Consider the following 15,605-nt stretch of genomic DNA (forward strand, 5'->3'; position numbering starts at 1 on the left):
TATATATATATATGTGTATATATATATATATATATATATATATGTATATATTTTTTTATTACCCTAGAGTTTTAAATGTGAATGTGTTTCCTTTGTAATTATTACAGATGGAACAAAAGTTCAGAGAATTCCAAAATGAACATTTATTACTTTGCTTTAAATTATGCACAGATAACGGTGTACTGCAAGGCGATCTTCCAACAGCACATGTTGTTTACTTGACGAAACCAAAGCTATATGCTAATGGTGTGACGCACAACGTTATTTTTAAAATAAATTATTTTACTGCAGTAGTCCTGTAGTGATGCTTCTTTGACAGTGATGCGAACAGTGTAAATACTGCAGTGTTCCTCTTCATGAAATGGTACATCTTTTACTGCTGACTTCCTCTGCCTGCAGTCGAATCTTATCTGAAAGACGAACATTTGATGAAATAAAACTTTGGAACAGGCGGTGCAGAAGACATAAATTTCTGTTTATCGGCGTACTTGTTAACAGAGTGTACCTGCAGCTTTTGTGTTCCCAGTGCAGATGAGGCCCTGGTAGAGGTCTTTAGCAGGGGCCTTCAGAGCCAGTTCCTCCCCATGAAGCCAGATCAGCAGCATTCTGTTCCCATGCTCCTGATAACTGTGCTGACCTGCAGGTAAACGCACAACCCTTTAAGTTCAGAAAAAAGGTCAACCTGCAAAAAATACCCTAAAGATACCAAATTACAACTTGGAAAATAAGCTGTAAAAATTTCAATGTCATTTAATGTCATACTGGGATATTAATTTTTTTACCTAAGATTTCAGGGTATTTAATTAATGTGTTTGACTCAAGAAGGTTAAGTTAGATTTTCAGAGGGTTGCCAAATGCACAGCAGAAACCTGCCCTGTCAGTGTGTGAGTTATGGCACCTGTCCACTGCTCCTCGATGGCAGACACTTGGTCCTGAGTAAAGTCCCAGTGTGTTGCCAGTCTTTTCCAGTCTCCTGGTTTCAGCAGCTTGTACGCCAGGCGCCAGGCCATCGAATACAGCTCCTTGTTCTCACTGCGGCGGTCAAATTTGAACGTCAGTGCATGCTCGGTGCGAACAATCTCATTAAGCTCAGGGTTAGCCTGAAAGGGCAATTAAATCATGTCAGCAGGCTGATAAAGGCCACGCTCTCCAGACAACAGAGGGGCACAGGAAGAAAATTTTGGCAAGACACTAACACATATGATTAGCAATATAAATGTCAGAGTGAAACATTTTGAAAATCAATAATGGAGGAGAATTAAGGCATATTCTTAATTAAACTGATGATAAATCGTATGTCGAATGTTTCTGGGCTCCGAATCACTTTTACAGTGAATGCTTTAATAGAATTAGAGGGGATTCAGCTAATCGAGGATGTGACACTGAATCATTCATGGTGAAAGTAATTATTGATTTCAAAGCATCGCGAATGGATTATGCTTGTGAAAGTTACAAGTATCATTTGATTATCCCCTCACCTTTTTCTGGTCATAGTATCGTTCTGCTTTGATGATCATGTCCACAATGTTTACCTCATCTGCTCTGGCTGCAACACCCAGAGCAGTCTTACCCTGCTACTCCGAATCCAGCATGTACAGTGAAAAACAAATTCAATTAGAACTGCAAGAGATTGCATTTAGTTTGATTTTTCTTGTATTTTCAGTGTATCATGCTGCGACAAAGGCTTACATTAATTATCATTTTTAGGATAGCATTAGTATACAGTTTAATTTCATTAATATGACAAATGCATCTTACCCGGTCCTTGACTGTTAGATCAGGCCCAGCTTTAAGAAGCATTTCCACAACCTCAGCTTTGGCAGTCTCAGCAGCAATGTGCATAGCTGTCTGGGACCTCTAACAGTCCAAAGCATGACACGACATAACGATAAGCAGAAATTAGTTTGTCTACATTATGTTCATGGATGCTTTATTTTACTGTCTTAGGCAGGAGCTTGTACCTTATCTGTGGCATTGATATTGCAGCCAGCCTCCAATAGGTAATAGATAACAGGGATGTGACTGTTCTTCACTGCCAGGTGGAGAGGTGACTCTAGATCCTGAGAGCAATAATATTATGCTTCATAAAAGATGGATTACTCTGCCACTGCCTCCTATCTGGTTGTTTGCTTACCTGATTTTGAAAGTCCGCCTGGGCATTGTACTGCAAGAGAACTTGAACAAGAGCCGCGTCTCCTTTTTCTGCAACTGTATGGAGAGCGCTGCATTTGGCCTACAAAGAGTACAAAGTGAGTCCAGTTGTACTATGTCTAGAAGAATCTTTAAAAACTGATTTTGTTTATGACATATTTTTCAGGATAAACACCATAATGCATATTATATTAGTAGTGCGGTTAAAAGCAGAACAGTAGAAAAGGTATTTAGTTATTTGAATCTACACAGTACCAAAAAAAATACACCGGTACACAAACAAAAGTTACCAAAGAAAACACATGATTTTCTGAACTTGCATGTTAGGAACACTGATTACTGTAAGTATTTGATGTGTGTATTTTTCTCTTAGCCTGCACTGGTTCAGTAAAACTTGGCTGGGTATACTGCCTGAACGTACCACTGTGAGTATGTTGGGGTCACAACCGGCCTCCAGCAGGACCTGAGCACATTCTTCCTGACCATGGTCTGCAGCCTGGTACAGAGCGGTCTCACCATCCTGCAGCACAGAACATCCGTCAGCAATGATGGAAATGGAAAATTCTTCTAACATAATTAACATTTTAAGTTATTATTTATTATTATCATTATTAGTTATAACAAAGTAGAATTTCTTTACACTGAAGGAACGTTGGCTTGGATCATTCAATTAAATGCCTGCAAATTAGTTACTGCAGATCTTTTGGGGGGTAAGGTTTTGTAATTATCTCTTACTTTAATGCATCATTAAGCCACATCAGTACTAATACAAAGGAACACATTTATCATGTTCAGTTTACCTGTTACCTGCCAAAGTTCGATCCAGAAAGCTAAATGTGTCATTATACTAACCGGTAGATGTTTGATTCATCTCAATTGATCCCAAGTGGAGCCAGCATCCAGCAGTGGATTAGCCGCTGAGCTCACACTGTCACAAACCAAACCGTGATAGAGAGGATGTTTGCACTGATTGTCTACCATATTGACTTCATCCCGAGTATCAAAGCTCTGCAGCAGCAGTTGGACGACATCCAAGTGGCCGTTCCTGGCAGCTAAGTGCAGGGGCGTGTCCCCTCTCTGGCAGAAGGGAGGGAGGGAAACAGCTTGCATCAAAGAGTGTTTGACTTTGAGCTTTCTTGCAGGTGTGACACTGAAATGTGCACTCAAGGCACATGTGAGCATGAACAGCCATATACTCGGAAATAGATGCAGCAAAATCGCACAAATAAATCCTCGTGCACACCTTGTTGGGCTTCATGGTGGCCATGTTGTATGGCTCCATGAGCACCTGTAACATCTTAACACACCCGTGTTCTGCTGCCAGTGCAAATGCTCGGTGTCCTGACTGAAACACAAGAAAAGAGGCTCAGGTAATCACATGTAGTGCATGCACTTTAGCTCAAAAGGCAAGGCAAGGCAAGTTTATTTGTATAGCACAATTCAACAACAAGGTGATTCAAAGTGCTTTACAGAGACATTAGAAACAAAAACAAATAAAAATCATGATTTAAAATTGATTAAAACAAGCAAACAAACTAACTAATTAACAAACAAACAAACAAAACAGTATATAAAATCAAAACATAAAATCAGAACAGTAGATAAAATCAGTAGTTAAATGTAAGTTTTGAAATTTAAGCTTAAAAGTGTGGATTTGGTGTTTTATTCAAATGCAGCTGAGAATAGGTGAGTCTTCATCCTAGATTTAAATAAACTGAGTGTTTAAATGAAATTTGCCACACAATTGTTTTGTGCAAGTTGCATACCAGGTCATCCTTGTCAAGTTCTTTCATCTGCAGGTCATTTACAATGTAGTCTACGATTTCAGTATGGTTGTTGATGGCAGCACAGTGCAAAATATTGAGTCCTTCCTGAAGCAGACAAAGAAATAACCTTTTCTGTTAAATCAGACAGGGCGCTGTTTGAGAATTTACAATGCAAACCAAATTCATCTTGAACCGTATTTGAAAATGGAAAGCCACAGTGTAAAAGATACAGTATAACGAAAGCAAAAATGCACAAAATACAACGTGTAGCTTGTGGTTTAATTTCCTTGAAATTTAGCAAACAGGTGCAGGAGTACAAGAGGGTATATTTAAAATTAAACAAATTATACTTAAATTCGAACGTCAAAATACTTGATGGTTATAGCATTGTCAGAAATATGTGCCACTAAACATTACATTTTAGTTATTTATAATTTGATGTGAATTTTTCAACTCATATAATTACATATGGATGTGAATTACACAGATTAAGCTTAAATGTATTTATGTGAAATTGAATTTTGAAACTTTACAAAATTAAAATCAATCAAAACTTCACACCTCCATATTACTTTTATTACTTTTCGTTTCTCAGAACTAAAATCCAGTTCTCATAACTCAAACTCAGTTTTTGCAATTCAAATTCAGTTTTCTGGGAGAGGCATCAGGGTTTCTGAGGAAGGGCAGCCGACCATAGATTCACACACAAACTCTTCAAGCAGTCGGGGCTGCCTCTGTACCGTGGATATTAAAAATAATTACAATATTAGGACGTTAGGCTACTCAATAATATTGTTTGACATTACCAAGGTTATTATAAACATATTACAAAACTACATGGGGGGGACTAACTACTGAGTCGACTGCTTTCAAAATTCTTTTGTTGTTTTTCTTGTAATACCTGTACTGATTTTCCTAAATCTTGCCTCTGACATATACCCTCCATAAAATAGTAATTAAAAGGCTAAAACTAACACAGAAGCTAAACTGAAACAAATGCAAAATAAACATTTTAGCCAATATAGAACTGGAATGTAACTTTGGACATTACTATTTAAAATTGCTTAGAGGATACATTTTGTCCTGTCTTTTTAAAACGCTCTGAATTGACCAACTGCTTTCAAATATTTACAGTATAGTTGCACAGTAAACTCAGAAAAAGTATATAGTACTTTAAGGCACATTACAGCAGAAGTTGCAGGCTATATTATGAAGTGTTACTAAAAATTAAAAGGTTAAATAGTATAGATAATAAAATATCTGAATAGCAGTGTGTTGTTTTGAGAGGGTGTTTGTGCAAAATCTAAAAGGAAAACAAACAAAGAAAAAACCCAATGGGATTAATTTCTCAGTTTAAGGGTATTTCATCTCTGTTGGTTAGTGAGAAGCAATAGAGGAGAATTCTTCTTTCTACTTCACCTCGTTCTCAGCCTTCTGTTCTGCTCCAGCCTGCACTAATAATTTCAGGATGTCCAAACTGCCAAACCAGGCAGCCAAATGAATGGGTGCTACGCCGTACTGTCAGACACAGAACACAAAATGGTAGTAGCCGACTTGGAGACATTACATAACATATTGTCCTTGGCTCAAATCTAACATCTTAAAACCCTCCCACCTTGTCCTTTTGGTCCACTTTGACCCTTCGCTGTAACAGCAGCTTAACAGCTTCTTTGTTTGTGCAAGCTACTGCAAAGTGAAGGGCAGTCCTATTTTGCTGAGGAAGACAAAATAATCAACATGTTATCAGTTTAATGAAAGTTTATTCAGTGATTGGGTCTGTTTGGCTAATGCAGATACTTTATCTTTTCAGACGCACCACATTCTTTACGTTGGCATTTAACCCTTTTCCAAGATCCGTCATGGTCTCCACATCGTTCCTCTTAGCTGCTTCGATAAACTCCTTCTCAGCCTCAAGCACTACATAACACAGTAGACAAGCCTTAATGCATGGCTTTCTTCATACATAATGTAATTAATTGTGTTAATACATATTAGATAGCAGGATTATATCACAACATAGAGTAAAGTGAACTAAGATGGTGAGATTTTCAACATTACTACCTACACACCCACATAGCAAATAGTGTTTTTCCTTGGAAGGAAACTGTCACACCTCACTTCAGTGACAAACATTAGAAGCTCAAGGGCTCGGTTCTTGAATCTGCTACATTTACTACACTTTCTATGTCTTTTCTATCATATAAAGCACAAAAACAGCTTGTTTGTTCTTTTTACATTTTTTTCTCTTTATCATTGGCTGTTCTTGCATACTCACACATCTCTACGTCATCAAAACTGTTGTCCGTCTCTTTGTTTGAATTCTTGTTCAGAGCAAAGTCACTGAATCCCCTCACAGTCTCCGGTCTTATCCACTTTCGAGGGTCCAGATTCTCCTTTTTAGGAGAATGTTTCTCAATCATCCTCTTCAGAGCCAAAGCTTTTTTTTCCATTTGGAGGCTCTTACAACAAAGCCACGCTTTGTGTATTAAACGGTATAGGTTATATCCTGAAAACAGTCTACCTCAGTTCCAGAGGAAAAAGATCGCACACCCGTAAAGAAAGCCAGTGTTATCCAAAGTCCTGATCTTCACAGAGCCAAGAGCAAGGAAGTGTATGGTAGTGTACTCCTTACTTTAGTGCCGCAGGGCTGATCCGTATTTACTTTACTAGCTCACACCCTAAAGATCCCCGGTGATAGTAACAGGTTTATTTAACATGACACATTTCACTTTGAGTAGTCAGTGGCACAGCTGTGGCTATATTATGGCTCGAGTAACATGAGGAATTTATACCAATAGTCTAACTTAAATTTCTATTATGTAATGCTGGTTAAAAGATTAACAAAGGAGTTGGAGTTCAGTAGTAGTACATGTTTGTCTAAGGAAACAAACGTACTGTAGGTGTAAGGAAGCGGCGAGTCACGTTTACACAACTTGAAGCGGTACAGTTTCATGGCTGACAGCAAGAACCCGTTTTTTTCCTCACTACTTTGAACCACTCATTGTTTGGTTACAGTTCAGGCTGTTGGAGAGGTGATAAGTGTTGAGTGTAAAAAAAAAATGTCCCTAAAAGTGAGATTTCAGCAGAATAATTTATTGCAACAATTTAAATGATAAAAAAAATTCTCTTTTCTTCATTATTAAAAGGTATACACTACAATTAAAAGTGACACAAAAACACAAATGTGACAATGTCATAATAAAATAACTTAATGAAGATAAATAAAAAATATATATCTAGCCTGACCATTAAATAAAAATGCATTAAAAGGAATTATTGGACTTGTCTTCATCTTTCATTTTGGATATCGCTTAGAGCAGACAAGCCAGGTGTTTTAGGAGCATCTTCTATGTGCAAACTTAACAAGCTTTGTGCGCAGTGACCGCAGGATGAATAAAAACTGCGCAGGGAAGCCGAGGGAATAGAAGAGCTGCGTTTTTACTTCCTCAGTTCATCCGCACTAGGCCGGAGGTCGCCCCTGAATGACTGTCACCTGAAGAACTTGTCGATGGTGTTGCAAGGACCGAGGCTTTTAACCTTTTTAGACGGAGGAGACGAAGGCGTGTCCCGTCTAAATCATAAAAAGAACACACAACAATGAATACTTTTTTTTTATTTATAAATATAAAATTTCAATGCTACTTCAGTCACACTAAATGGAACAAGAAGAGATCGCGTGTCAGCATTCAGTGAAGCGATTTGTAAACAAGCCGTCTCACCTTTTGCTTTTGCCTTTGCTTGCTTGCTTTAGCAGAAGATGTCCTCCGTCTACAAACAGAAAGGGACACTTATTGGCATGGACAGAAAAAATAATGTATCCCCCGCTGTCTTTTCTCGGACATAAAAATGACTTCCATTGAGGAGGTGCACAATCGCAGCACCAGGGATATAAAGAGTGCAATTTCTGAGGCAGGCTTGTTTAAGAGGAAACCGGGGTGCAGTTCATTGTAGGAAATGAATAGGTGAGAAAGTGATTTAGCAATTTCCAAGGCCGGGGCAAAGGGTGCCCCATGGGGTGAAATGAGATGTCTTTTCCTGGTCTGAATCGATACAAACGTCTCACATGGTGTCACTGTCTGTAAATAACAAGGTCATAGGCCACCGACACCTTCCCAAATACACATTTCTTCTGTTAACTCTGCTGTCATACAGCTTATAGACTCGGCTAACAGCATCGCTCCTGTCATCAGGACAGAATAGTTTCTGTCAGAAAAGAGGGTTGCTGTTAGTACCTTCATGTAGCCGAAGCATGTAGTGACTGCATGCATCGTAATGAAAAACATTTTTTTCCAGAATACACACACAACGAGGTTCCCTTTGTTTAATATACGCACTTACCTGTGCTCTTGCTATTTTTAACTGGAGATGGATTTATGGAGGATGATGTCTGTCTCCCCAGCTCATGTAAGACCTCCTGGTTCAGGCAGAGGTCAACGTGGTGGTTGAAGACAGCGAGGTCATGAGTCTCCTGGGTCAGCTGACACACTGGGCAGACGAAGACTGGCCCTTTGCTATTAGATGGCTGAGGCTCTTGCGAGGTCGCAGTTTTGTTGTCGTCTTTAATCAACGAAACCTTTTGAACGGAATCTTTTTTTACGCTGCTCTGGCCTTTCTGAGGATTGACTTTTGACTTCTTCTCTTGAGCCTCGTGCCGCCTCCTCAGTTTGTTCACTGCTGCACGTTCTTCGCGGTCCTTCTTTAGATCCGACTCTGACTCTGTGTCTGACTCTGTGCCATCGTTTGTTTTTTGAGAGGCGTTGCTGAGACATTGGTCTATATGCGTGTTGAAGACATTCAGGTCGGTTGTTTCCACCTTTCTGAAGCACACGGGACATGTGAGGGTTTCTGATTCTTCACAGGCTGATGTGGATGCATGCGCCTGTACAGGACTGGGAGTTTCTGAGAGATCGGGCGGTAAATGGTTGTTTTCGCTTGCTGTGGCCGGAGTCCCTGTGTTAGCAATCACTGGAGCGTTTTCCCCGCTCCCCTCATTTTTTGTGGCTGCATTAGCTGCCTCGAGTTGCAGTCTTCTAACATGAGCCCTTTGAAAGAAAGACTGCTGGAGTCCCACAGTCGCCTGGCTTCCTTCTGTCTGCCTCTGCTTACTCCGCCAGGGAAGGTCTTCTTGTCTCTGGTGTTTCTGTTCCACTAGGGGGCACATAAGTGGCGAGGTGTGGAAGGAGTAAGCATCGGAGAGATGCTCATTCCCCAGTTTTTGAAGCATCCCTTGGGAAGAACTGGAGCAGTCTGCCTTGCCGCTCTGCAGAAAGCCGACGATGCTCTTCTGCAAGGGCTTTTTATCATCCAAACTAGCGAAGGCAGAAATTCGAACACCTACAAGCACAAAAACAAATCATCCGGAGAAAACCTCTAAACGAATGCCAGCTGTGTTATTATTTCCACATGAAGCTTGTCACACATCATTTAGGTTCATTTCAAGCTAGTTATATTAATTGATATGTCTGTTTTATTGTTATATCTAATTACCCATGAGCCTCAGTCTGAGTGGCTGAGGGCTCTCATTTTCTATTTCCGTTTTCAGGAGGTCCTTAACAACAGCGAAGATCTCATCCACTGTGGCAACAGCACACGGCAGCGTCATTGCCCTGGTTTTCACCTCGAAGTTCACATTCTTGAGCTTCAGTGTTACCGTTTTACCCTTCCAGGAAGACAAAAAAACATATATACGCCTTTAAATTCATATTAGGCAAACAGTCACGGCCATTTCAGCCTGCACTCTAATTAGACAGAAATAATAGTACCAGGAAAGAGATGGAAATCTGTATAATCATATCAGTGATTGACTTGTCAGAATCCATTTTGTGAGTTTTTATGGCGATATGTTCAAAGCTGATAGTAGCCCCCTTCTGTCTCTTTAATGGTCCTCCATTTCCTGCAGCTATCAAAGCCACATCAGGACGCAGGTAGGGGGGGTAATAGTTGTGCTATGCCATCCAGTCCTTACTGTATCGATTCAAAAGGGAATGGACATGTTAGAGTAACTGTACGAGATTCTGTTTGGAGACACAGTAAATCTAAGAAGGCCAAGTATAAGAATTGTGTGTTAGGAAGGTGTCGAGCCTCCATGTGCTGCCAAAATAGCTTCTTCCTGTTTCTGGAAATGTATTGGAGCGACAGAGCATCATTCTTTCAAAAGAAATTGTTTTTTCTTTCCCTCTTTTGCTATTTCGATGATGGTGATAGAGAGCGGCGTCTAACATGTCGGTCCACAATGTGTAGGTGTTCAACTTTACACAACTTTTATGCCATCAAATCATTCAGTGATCGCTCGTGCCCTATGGAAGGAGGCACTGCGATCTAGAAAGAAGTTGACAAGGGGATGACACAGCTGTAATGAAGGGGTCAGGGGTTTAGCTTTTCCTTTAACTTGCCTCTTGTCTGAAAAAAGTTGATGTATGAAAGAAAGGTAGCCGAAAAGATGTTAAAGAAAATCTTCTTATACAGCGGATATGCACAGATATGGGTTTAAAGGTTACAATAACACTGATCAATACCTTCAGACCTTCTTTCTTCATGTCTTCTGCTAGATCTTCACAGAGCTCCCTGCACAAAGACAACTGCTCCTCAACTTTACTCAGTTCTTTAAAGGTCCTGTAAATATTGAGAGTATGACAGAGAAATTAGAAGAGAGCTGAAAGAAGGAAACCATTTTTTTTAAACTATCAAATATGAATTAAAATTGTTAAAAAACCTCTCTGTGCTCATGCTTTTTCTTTCTTCGTGCCTGTGTGACAGTAGAGACAGTCAGCTTTATCTCCTTCTTCTGGAGATCAGTTGTACTTGAATGTTATGAAGCAAACAGACAGTACCTGGGTATGTATGTGGAGCCCAGACCCAGAGAAACCTCCAGGAAATGATGCCAGGCTGTCTCCGAGAACAGCAATGACAGCAACGCCATCTGCTGGCCAAGATGGGAGCAGGTACTTATACCCAAAGCGTTCAGCATCTTCTCACTCACCTTTCCTATGCCACAAACCTAGAAAAGCACATAAACATGTTTTTAGCCTTTCAGCCATGTTTCACAGTGACTCCACAACATGTCTGTAAACCTTTATACTGCATTCTACTCAGAACTTCACAATTAACATTTATTTAAAGAAATCAATGAAGACAATTAGGAGGAAAACAAACAAACACATTCAGCTAACAAGCAAAAGATCCCTGGTTCGATTCTGGGAGGAGACACAGATCCTTTGAACGTGAGACACATGGATTTCTGGAGTAAAAACCAAATATTCAGAGATACCCGCTGCGGAGACCCGTTGTGAATAAGGGAACAACTGAAAGTAGCTTTAAATATGCTACAAATAAACTGGAGAAAGCAATAACTAAATCACCGGAGAAAGTCCAAACACAAGATAAAAAGGAAAAAATTGTAGCAATTGTGTTTCTTTTTTGAGATCACAAATCAATTTTGTTTGTTTTTTTAAAAAAGCCACTCTTCTAGCATCAAGCTAACAAACCTTATTTCAGATGGTTATTTAACACATCCAATGCTTTTTCACAGAGCAGGGTTACACATGTAAGAGCCCAAAAACAAACTTCTATGTTTGTTTTTCTACTTCTAAAAACCATCTTCTGTTTACTATTAAACCCTTGAAAAACATCCAGCTGATGTATCTTTTACCAAATGGACTCCATCATGTCTGCTCACAGACACAAATATGTTACAACTGCAGTTTTAACTTTGTTCTGTTATCAAGTTGAGCCACAGACTGTGACTATTATGAACCATATTGCAGTGGGTTGCCTCAGCTCTAACCCAGAGGAGTGAGGTTTGCAAACAAGCGAGTCCAAACTCAAACGTTATTTGCACTGTTGCAGCAAAAGAAAAAAAAAAATACTAAAAATCTTACTCACATTGTCAAGCAATATACTACAAGCACACAGCTATGCTAATGCTTTCATTTGAGCAACGGGTACTGTACTTTGCGAACTGGAAGGTTCTGGATGAAGTCCATCACTGCCTCTCTGGTGGATGGGAGTCTGTATTGTCCATTGGGTTTGTTTTTGTCACTGCACACCTTAGCCAGCATCATGTTTGGTGCAATTCCTGGAAGTTTGGAAAATATCATTGGCTATTTTTTTTCCCCGAACAGCTGGTAAAGCATGCATAATAATTCCCAAAATATGCATACTAGACTTGTCAGGGTTGCATTAGATTAGAATGAACTGATGAACTTGGTGTACAGTCAAAAGTAATAAAAATGTAGTATCAAAATGTGTTGTAAACGATCATAAATAGAGCAATAAATAAATAGGTATTCGTAATGACAGCAGCTTTAACAATGGCACAGGGATCAGCGATGTTCAGTGACTGCTTAGAGCTCAGGATGTGAGATTTATTACTGTATATCCCTGTTATGCGGTTAAAATGAGAGTGTTTTAAATTAAAAGCAGACTGGTTTCTCGCTCACCTGCACTGGCAGTCAGCATCGTCTTCTGCTCAATGCGGAAGCGCATCTCTCGCACAGCCTCTTCAACAGATGTCCCAAACACCTCAAAATCACCTGCAGGAGCATGCACACCTTCAGGGCCCACTGGGCTGGGAGAGGAGCCTGGGCTGTCCTCAAACAGTACTGGGGAGAGCTCTCTCACCTCTGTCACAGCTTCCTGGGAAGGCTCTGCTTTTTTCTCATCTTTACAAGAAAAAAAAATAAATAAAAAAAATCACACAACAATTAAATGGATTCCTGATATATAAAACTTAATATAAATGTGTTTGTGTGTATATATTAAAGAAAAACAAATCCCTACCTGTGGTCATGTCTCTGACATGGAAATGATGTGTGCGTGCGGACTCTGGCCAGTGCTGCCTCTGCTCCAGGTGGTCTGTGAAATCTAGATATGCTTCATCCAGGCTCATTGGCTGAAAGTCCGGGTCATAGTCTGCAAAGATCTCCCGGATCTAACAGAAGCACAGAGAGACAGGCACCTGTTGAGCAACAAGCCACTGAAAGAATTTGTTTGCATGTGTGTTTTTAGGTATTGCGCTTACCTCATTGCTCACAGCTCTGTACTTATCAAAGTTAAGTGGAACAATGACTAAACTGGGGCAGAGTTTCTTTGCAATGAAGCCAGGCATGGCAGCTCGAACCCCATATTTCCTGGCGTGATAGTTAGAGGTCGACTGTGAAAGGAAAAGAGGCGACATGAATGAAACAGAGAGAGTGGCTGTTCTGGATCTTAAATGGCCACGATTTCAATACTTAATCTCCGTGTAGTTTGTAAAGAAGTGAGAGCATGTGTATACAATATTTCAGTGCAGTGTGGTTTATATTTGAAATAAACCTTTAATATCTGGTTTCAGAGTTCAGACATAATTCATAGTCAGTATCTGTGGCGCCTACACCCTGAGCGTGTCCATTAGCCACAATAGCAATGTTTTTAACCCACCAGCATGCTCGTGGATCCTACGGCCATGGGCTTGTCCTTCAGTTCAGGACAGTCTCTCATTTCAACAGCAGCGTAGAAAGCATCCATGTCCACATGTACAATCACACGGCTTAGATCACGACTCTTCTCCACCGCTGTGGAAACCTTTTCCACCTACACAGAGAGAATAAAATGAAAAGAAGCCAGTTGCTTGAAGCTCACCTGAGTTGTGTCTGTGTGATTTTCGGGTCACCTCTGGAAAAAGAAGTGAGCTTTGGCCATGTGAATCCCTTACATCTTACCTGAGCTTGTGCTTTTTTTAACTGCTGCTCTGTGATCCGTGCCTTCTGTAGCATCATTTTTGTAATGCGCTGGTTCACCTGCTGATCTCTCTTCAGCTCATTCTCGTAAAACTTAGATCCCTGCCCAGGAAGGACAAGGACAATGGGGAGTTATAACAGCTCTGTTTTACAGCTTTAATAAAAAGCTACTGTAGCTCATTTATTTTTAGGACTGGATGTCATTACACAGAGGACGCAAGTGGACGCAAAGGGGAACAGGATACAATCTACAAAAGTGGACGGAGGTTCATATTGTCCACAGTGTCATTTGTGCCTTTTATTGGTTAAAGCTAGATACATCCAAGTAAACCGGAAAAAAAAAAGAGTCAATTTTTAGATTTTGCTCCCACAATGTCCTCTTTTAGACTATAGCAGCGAGAAACTGTCCACATACACGTGTAAGCTTTTATAATACTGCAAACTGAAACATACTTAACAATGTAATGCCTCATCTACATATTTCAAAATAACATTTTAGAAAACCATTATACAAAAGCTATTCATTTTACTGTAAGGAATGAATTATGACACTTATATAGTGATATAAGAAATCTACAAAAAAATGCATAATCAGAAATAATGTCAGTTGAAGGGTGCCTGTCGAGAAGCCATTCTTAAGGAAGGCAAACTAGATGAAAAGGCTCATGTGTGTCAAATTACACAAGAAGTGGACTGAAAATCAGCAGCAACAGGTCTTGTGGAGTGCTGAATCCACATTTTAATTTTTTTGTTCAAATTGTCATCAGTATGTATGCAGGTGGTCAAGAGAAAGGTTAAATAGTGGATGTGTGCAGCCATCTGTGGAGCACGGTGGAGGCTTTGTTGTGGTTTCTTGTTAAAACTGATTAAATTATGAACACAGAAAAGTATCATCGGATTTGAATCCACCATACAATAACATCTGGAAAGCGTGTGATTAGCAACAACTTCATTTTTCACACCATCTGAATTAAGGCTTGTGTCCAAACACACTGCTGGTGCAGTAAAAACTTGGGTACAAAAAGCACACAATGCAACACTATCGGTCATGGAGAGCATGGAACCGTGTGGCATCATCTAAAAGCAGCCAACATCCATAGAAGAGCTTTAAATGTCTTCCAGGAAGCCTGGAGAACTATTCCTGAAGGCTACTTAAAGAAATGACAAGGAAGCTTAGCTAAGAGAGTTCAGGCTTTGTTGAAGAATAAAGGTGTCAAACATTTCATGCTTGTTAGAATTGTACATCCTCTGTCTTTGCCTTATATGTAGTACTTCCATGTATTTTTTGTGCGTGTTTCAATATATTGCTGCCCTTATTTTCCATCCATCCTAGCAAAACATAAAGACATACAGAACGGCACGTCAACAAATTATCCATGCTTATGTTCTAAAAACTAATCATTCGGGTATTTGCATCCTCTCGGAGACAGTTTGTGTAGATGACTATCGGGTTTGTGACCTCAGGTGTGTCATGCGCGTCTTTGATTTGTGAGCACTTACCTTGGAGGTTTCCATGATGATCTTATTGATCTTGTCTCTGTCAAGACCTTCCATACCAGCTTTGTTGTCATTGAGAGCCATTCTGGAGAGGAAGCCCTCTTCTTTGGTGGATGCCACCCCATTCTCCATCCTAATGACTTACTTAGTGCAGGTACACTTCAGGTTATAACGAACTGGGCTGTTTTCTGAAGAACTCAAAGCTGTACATCCCCACATATGTGCGGCTTTCCGGGCTGGATCAGATCCGAGTTTCTCAATGACAAATAAGAGCCACGGTGACTGTAAATTAAGTCACTGAGCTTTCTGACATACATGTCTCTACATGTGTTGAAAACAGCTACGGCGGCGGTTTTTTTGGCGGCACTTCCGCGTCCATACGTCATCAGCCAAATAGGCGGGACTAAAAGACAAAGAGCGTCATTTCAGGATTGTACCTTCCCTTCAAAGTTTGCTTTTACAGTTTATTACTTGG

At 40.1% G+C, this 15,605-nt stretch overlaps 2 protein-coding genes across 3 annotated transcripts; both read right to left on the reverse strand.

The window, feature by feature from the left end:
• Positions 1-128: 128 nt before the first annotated feature.
• On the reverse strand, positions 129-6,522 carry ankdd1b (ankyrin repeat and death domain containing 1B). Its single transcript, XM_006784140.3, has 15 exons — positions 6,193-6,522; positions 5,734-5,834; positions 5,533-5,631; positions 5,337-5,435; positions 3,918-4,022; positions 3,395-3,496; positions 3,130-3,228; positions 2,573-2,671; positions 2,135-2,233; positions 1,962-2,060; positions 1,759-1,857; positions 1,479-1,574; positions 899-1,100; positions 506-637; positions 129-410 (listed from the first exon to the last, which is right to left on the reverse strand). The coding sequence occupies exons 1-15, from the start codon at positions 6,365-6,367 to the stop codon at positions 355-357; spliced, it is 1,662 nt and encodes a 553-aa protein (XP_006784203.2). The 5' UTR covers positions 6,368-6,522; the 3' UTR covers positions 129-354.
• Positions 6,523-6,995: 473 nt separating this feature from the next.
• Positions 6,996-15,490, reverse strand: polk (polymerase (DNA directed) kappa). Of its 2 annotated transcripts, XM_087849077.1 has the most exons (14): positions 15,134-15,490; positions 13,616-13,735; positions 13,335-13,487; positions 12,937-13,068; positions 12,696-12,846; positions 12,356-12,577; positions 11,867-11,991; positions 10,748-10,914; positions 10,630-10,662; positions 10,433-10,529; positions 9,405-9,576; positions 8,256-9,251; positions 7,637-7,685; positions 6,996-7,488 (listed from the first exon to the last, which is right to left on the reverse strand). In XM_087849077.1, exons 1-14 carry the CDS (start codon positions 15,260-15,262, stop codon positions 7,407-7,409), a joined length of 2,628 nt encoding a protein of 875 aa, XP_087705203.1. In that variant the 5' UTR covers positions 15,263-15,490; the 3' UTR covers positions 6,996-7,406. The 2 variants fall into 2 exon arrangements, with proteins under 2 accessions (XP_087705203.1, XP_087705204.1); XM_087849078.1 differs by lacking the exon at positions 10,630-10,662.
• Between the last annotated feature and the right edge of the window lie 115 nt (positions 15,491-15,605).

This window comes from Neolamprologus brichardi, chromosome 12 (genome assembly GCF_056152115.1).
Source record: "Neolamprologus brichardi isolate AB-2024 chromosome 12, ASM5615211v1, whole genome shotgun sequence".
Taxonomy (NCBI): domain Eukaryota; kingdom Metazoa; phylum Chordata; class Actinopteri; order Cichliformes; family Cichlidae; genus Neolamprologus; species Neolamprologus brichardi.

What these genes read in the sequence shown, in the direction of transcription:
- ankdd1b (XM_006784140.3), bottom strand. Translation starts at nt 6,367, where the DNA reads ATGGAAAAAAAAGCTTTGGCTCTGAAGAGGATGATTGAGAAACATTCT. An exon ending in ATGCCAACGTAAAGAATGTG is followed by an intron (nt 5,632 to 5,733) that starts GTGCGTCTGAAA and finishes TGTCTTCCTCAG; the next exon opens with CAAAATAGGACTGCCCTTCA. An exon ending in AGGCGGACTTTCAAAATCAG is followed by an intron (nt 2,061 to 2,134) that starts GTAAGCAAACAA and finishes TATTGCTCTCAG; the next exon opens with GATCTAGAGTCACCTCTCCA.
- polk (XM_087849077.1), bottom strand. Translation starts at nt 15,262, where the DNA reads ATGGAGAATGGGGTGGCATCCACCAAAGAAGAGGGCTTCCTCTCCAGA. An exon ending in TAAAAAAAGCACAAGCTCAG is followed by an intron (nt 13,488 to 13,615) that starts GTAAGATGTAAG and finishes CTCTCTGTGTAG; the next exon opens with GTGGAAAAGGTTTCCACAGC. An exon ending in TAAAAATAGCAAGAGCACAG is followed by an intron (nt 7,686 to 8,255) that starts GTAAGTGCGTAT and finishes TTCTGTTTGTAG; the next exon opens with ACGGAGGACATCTTCTGCTA.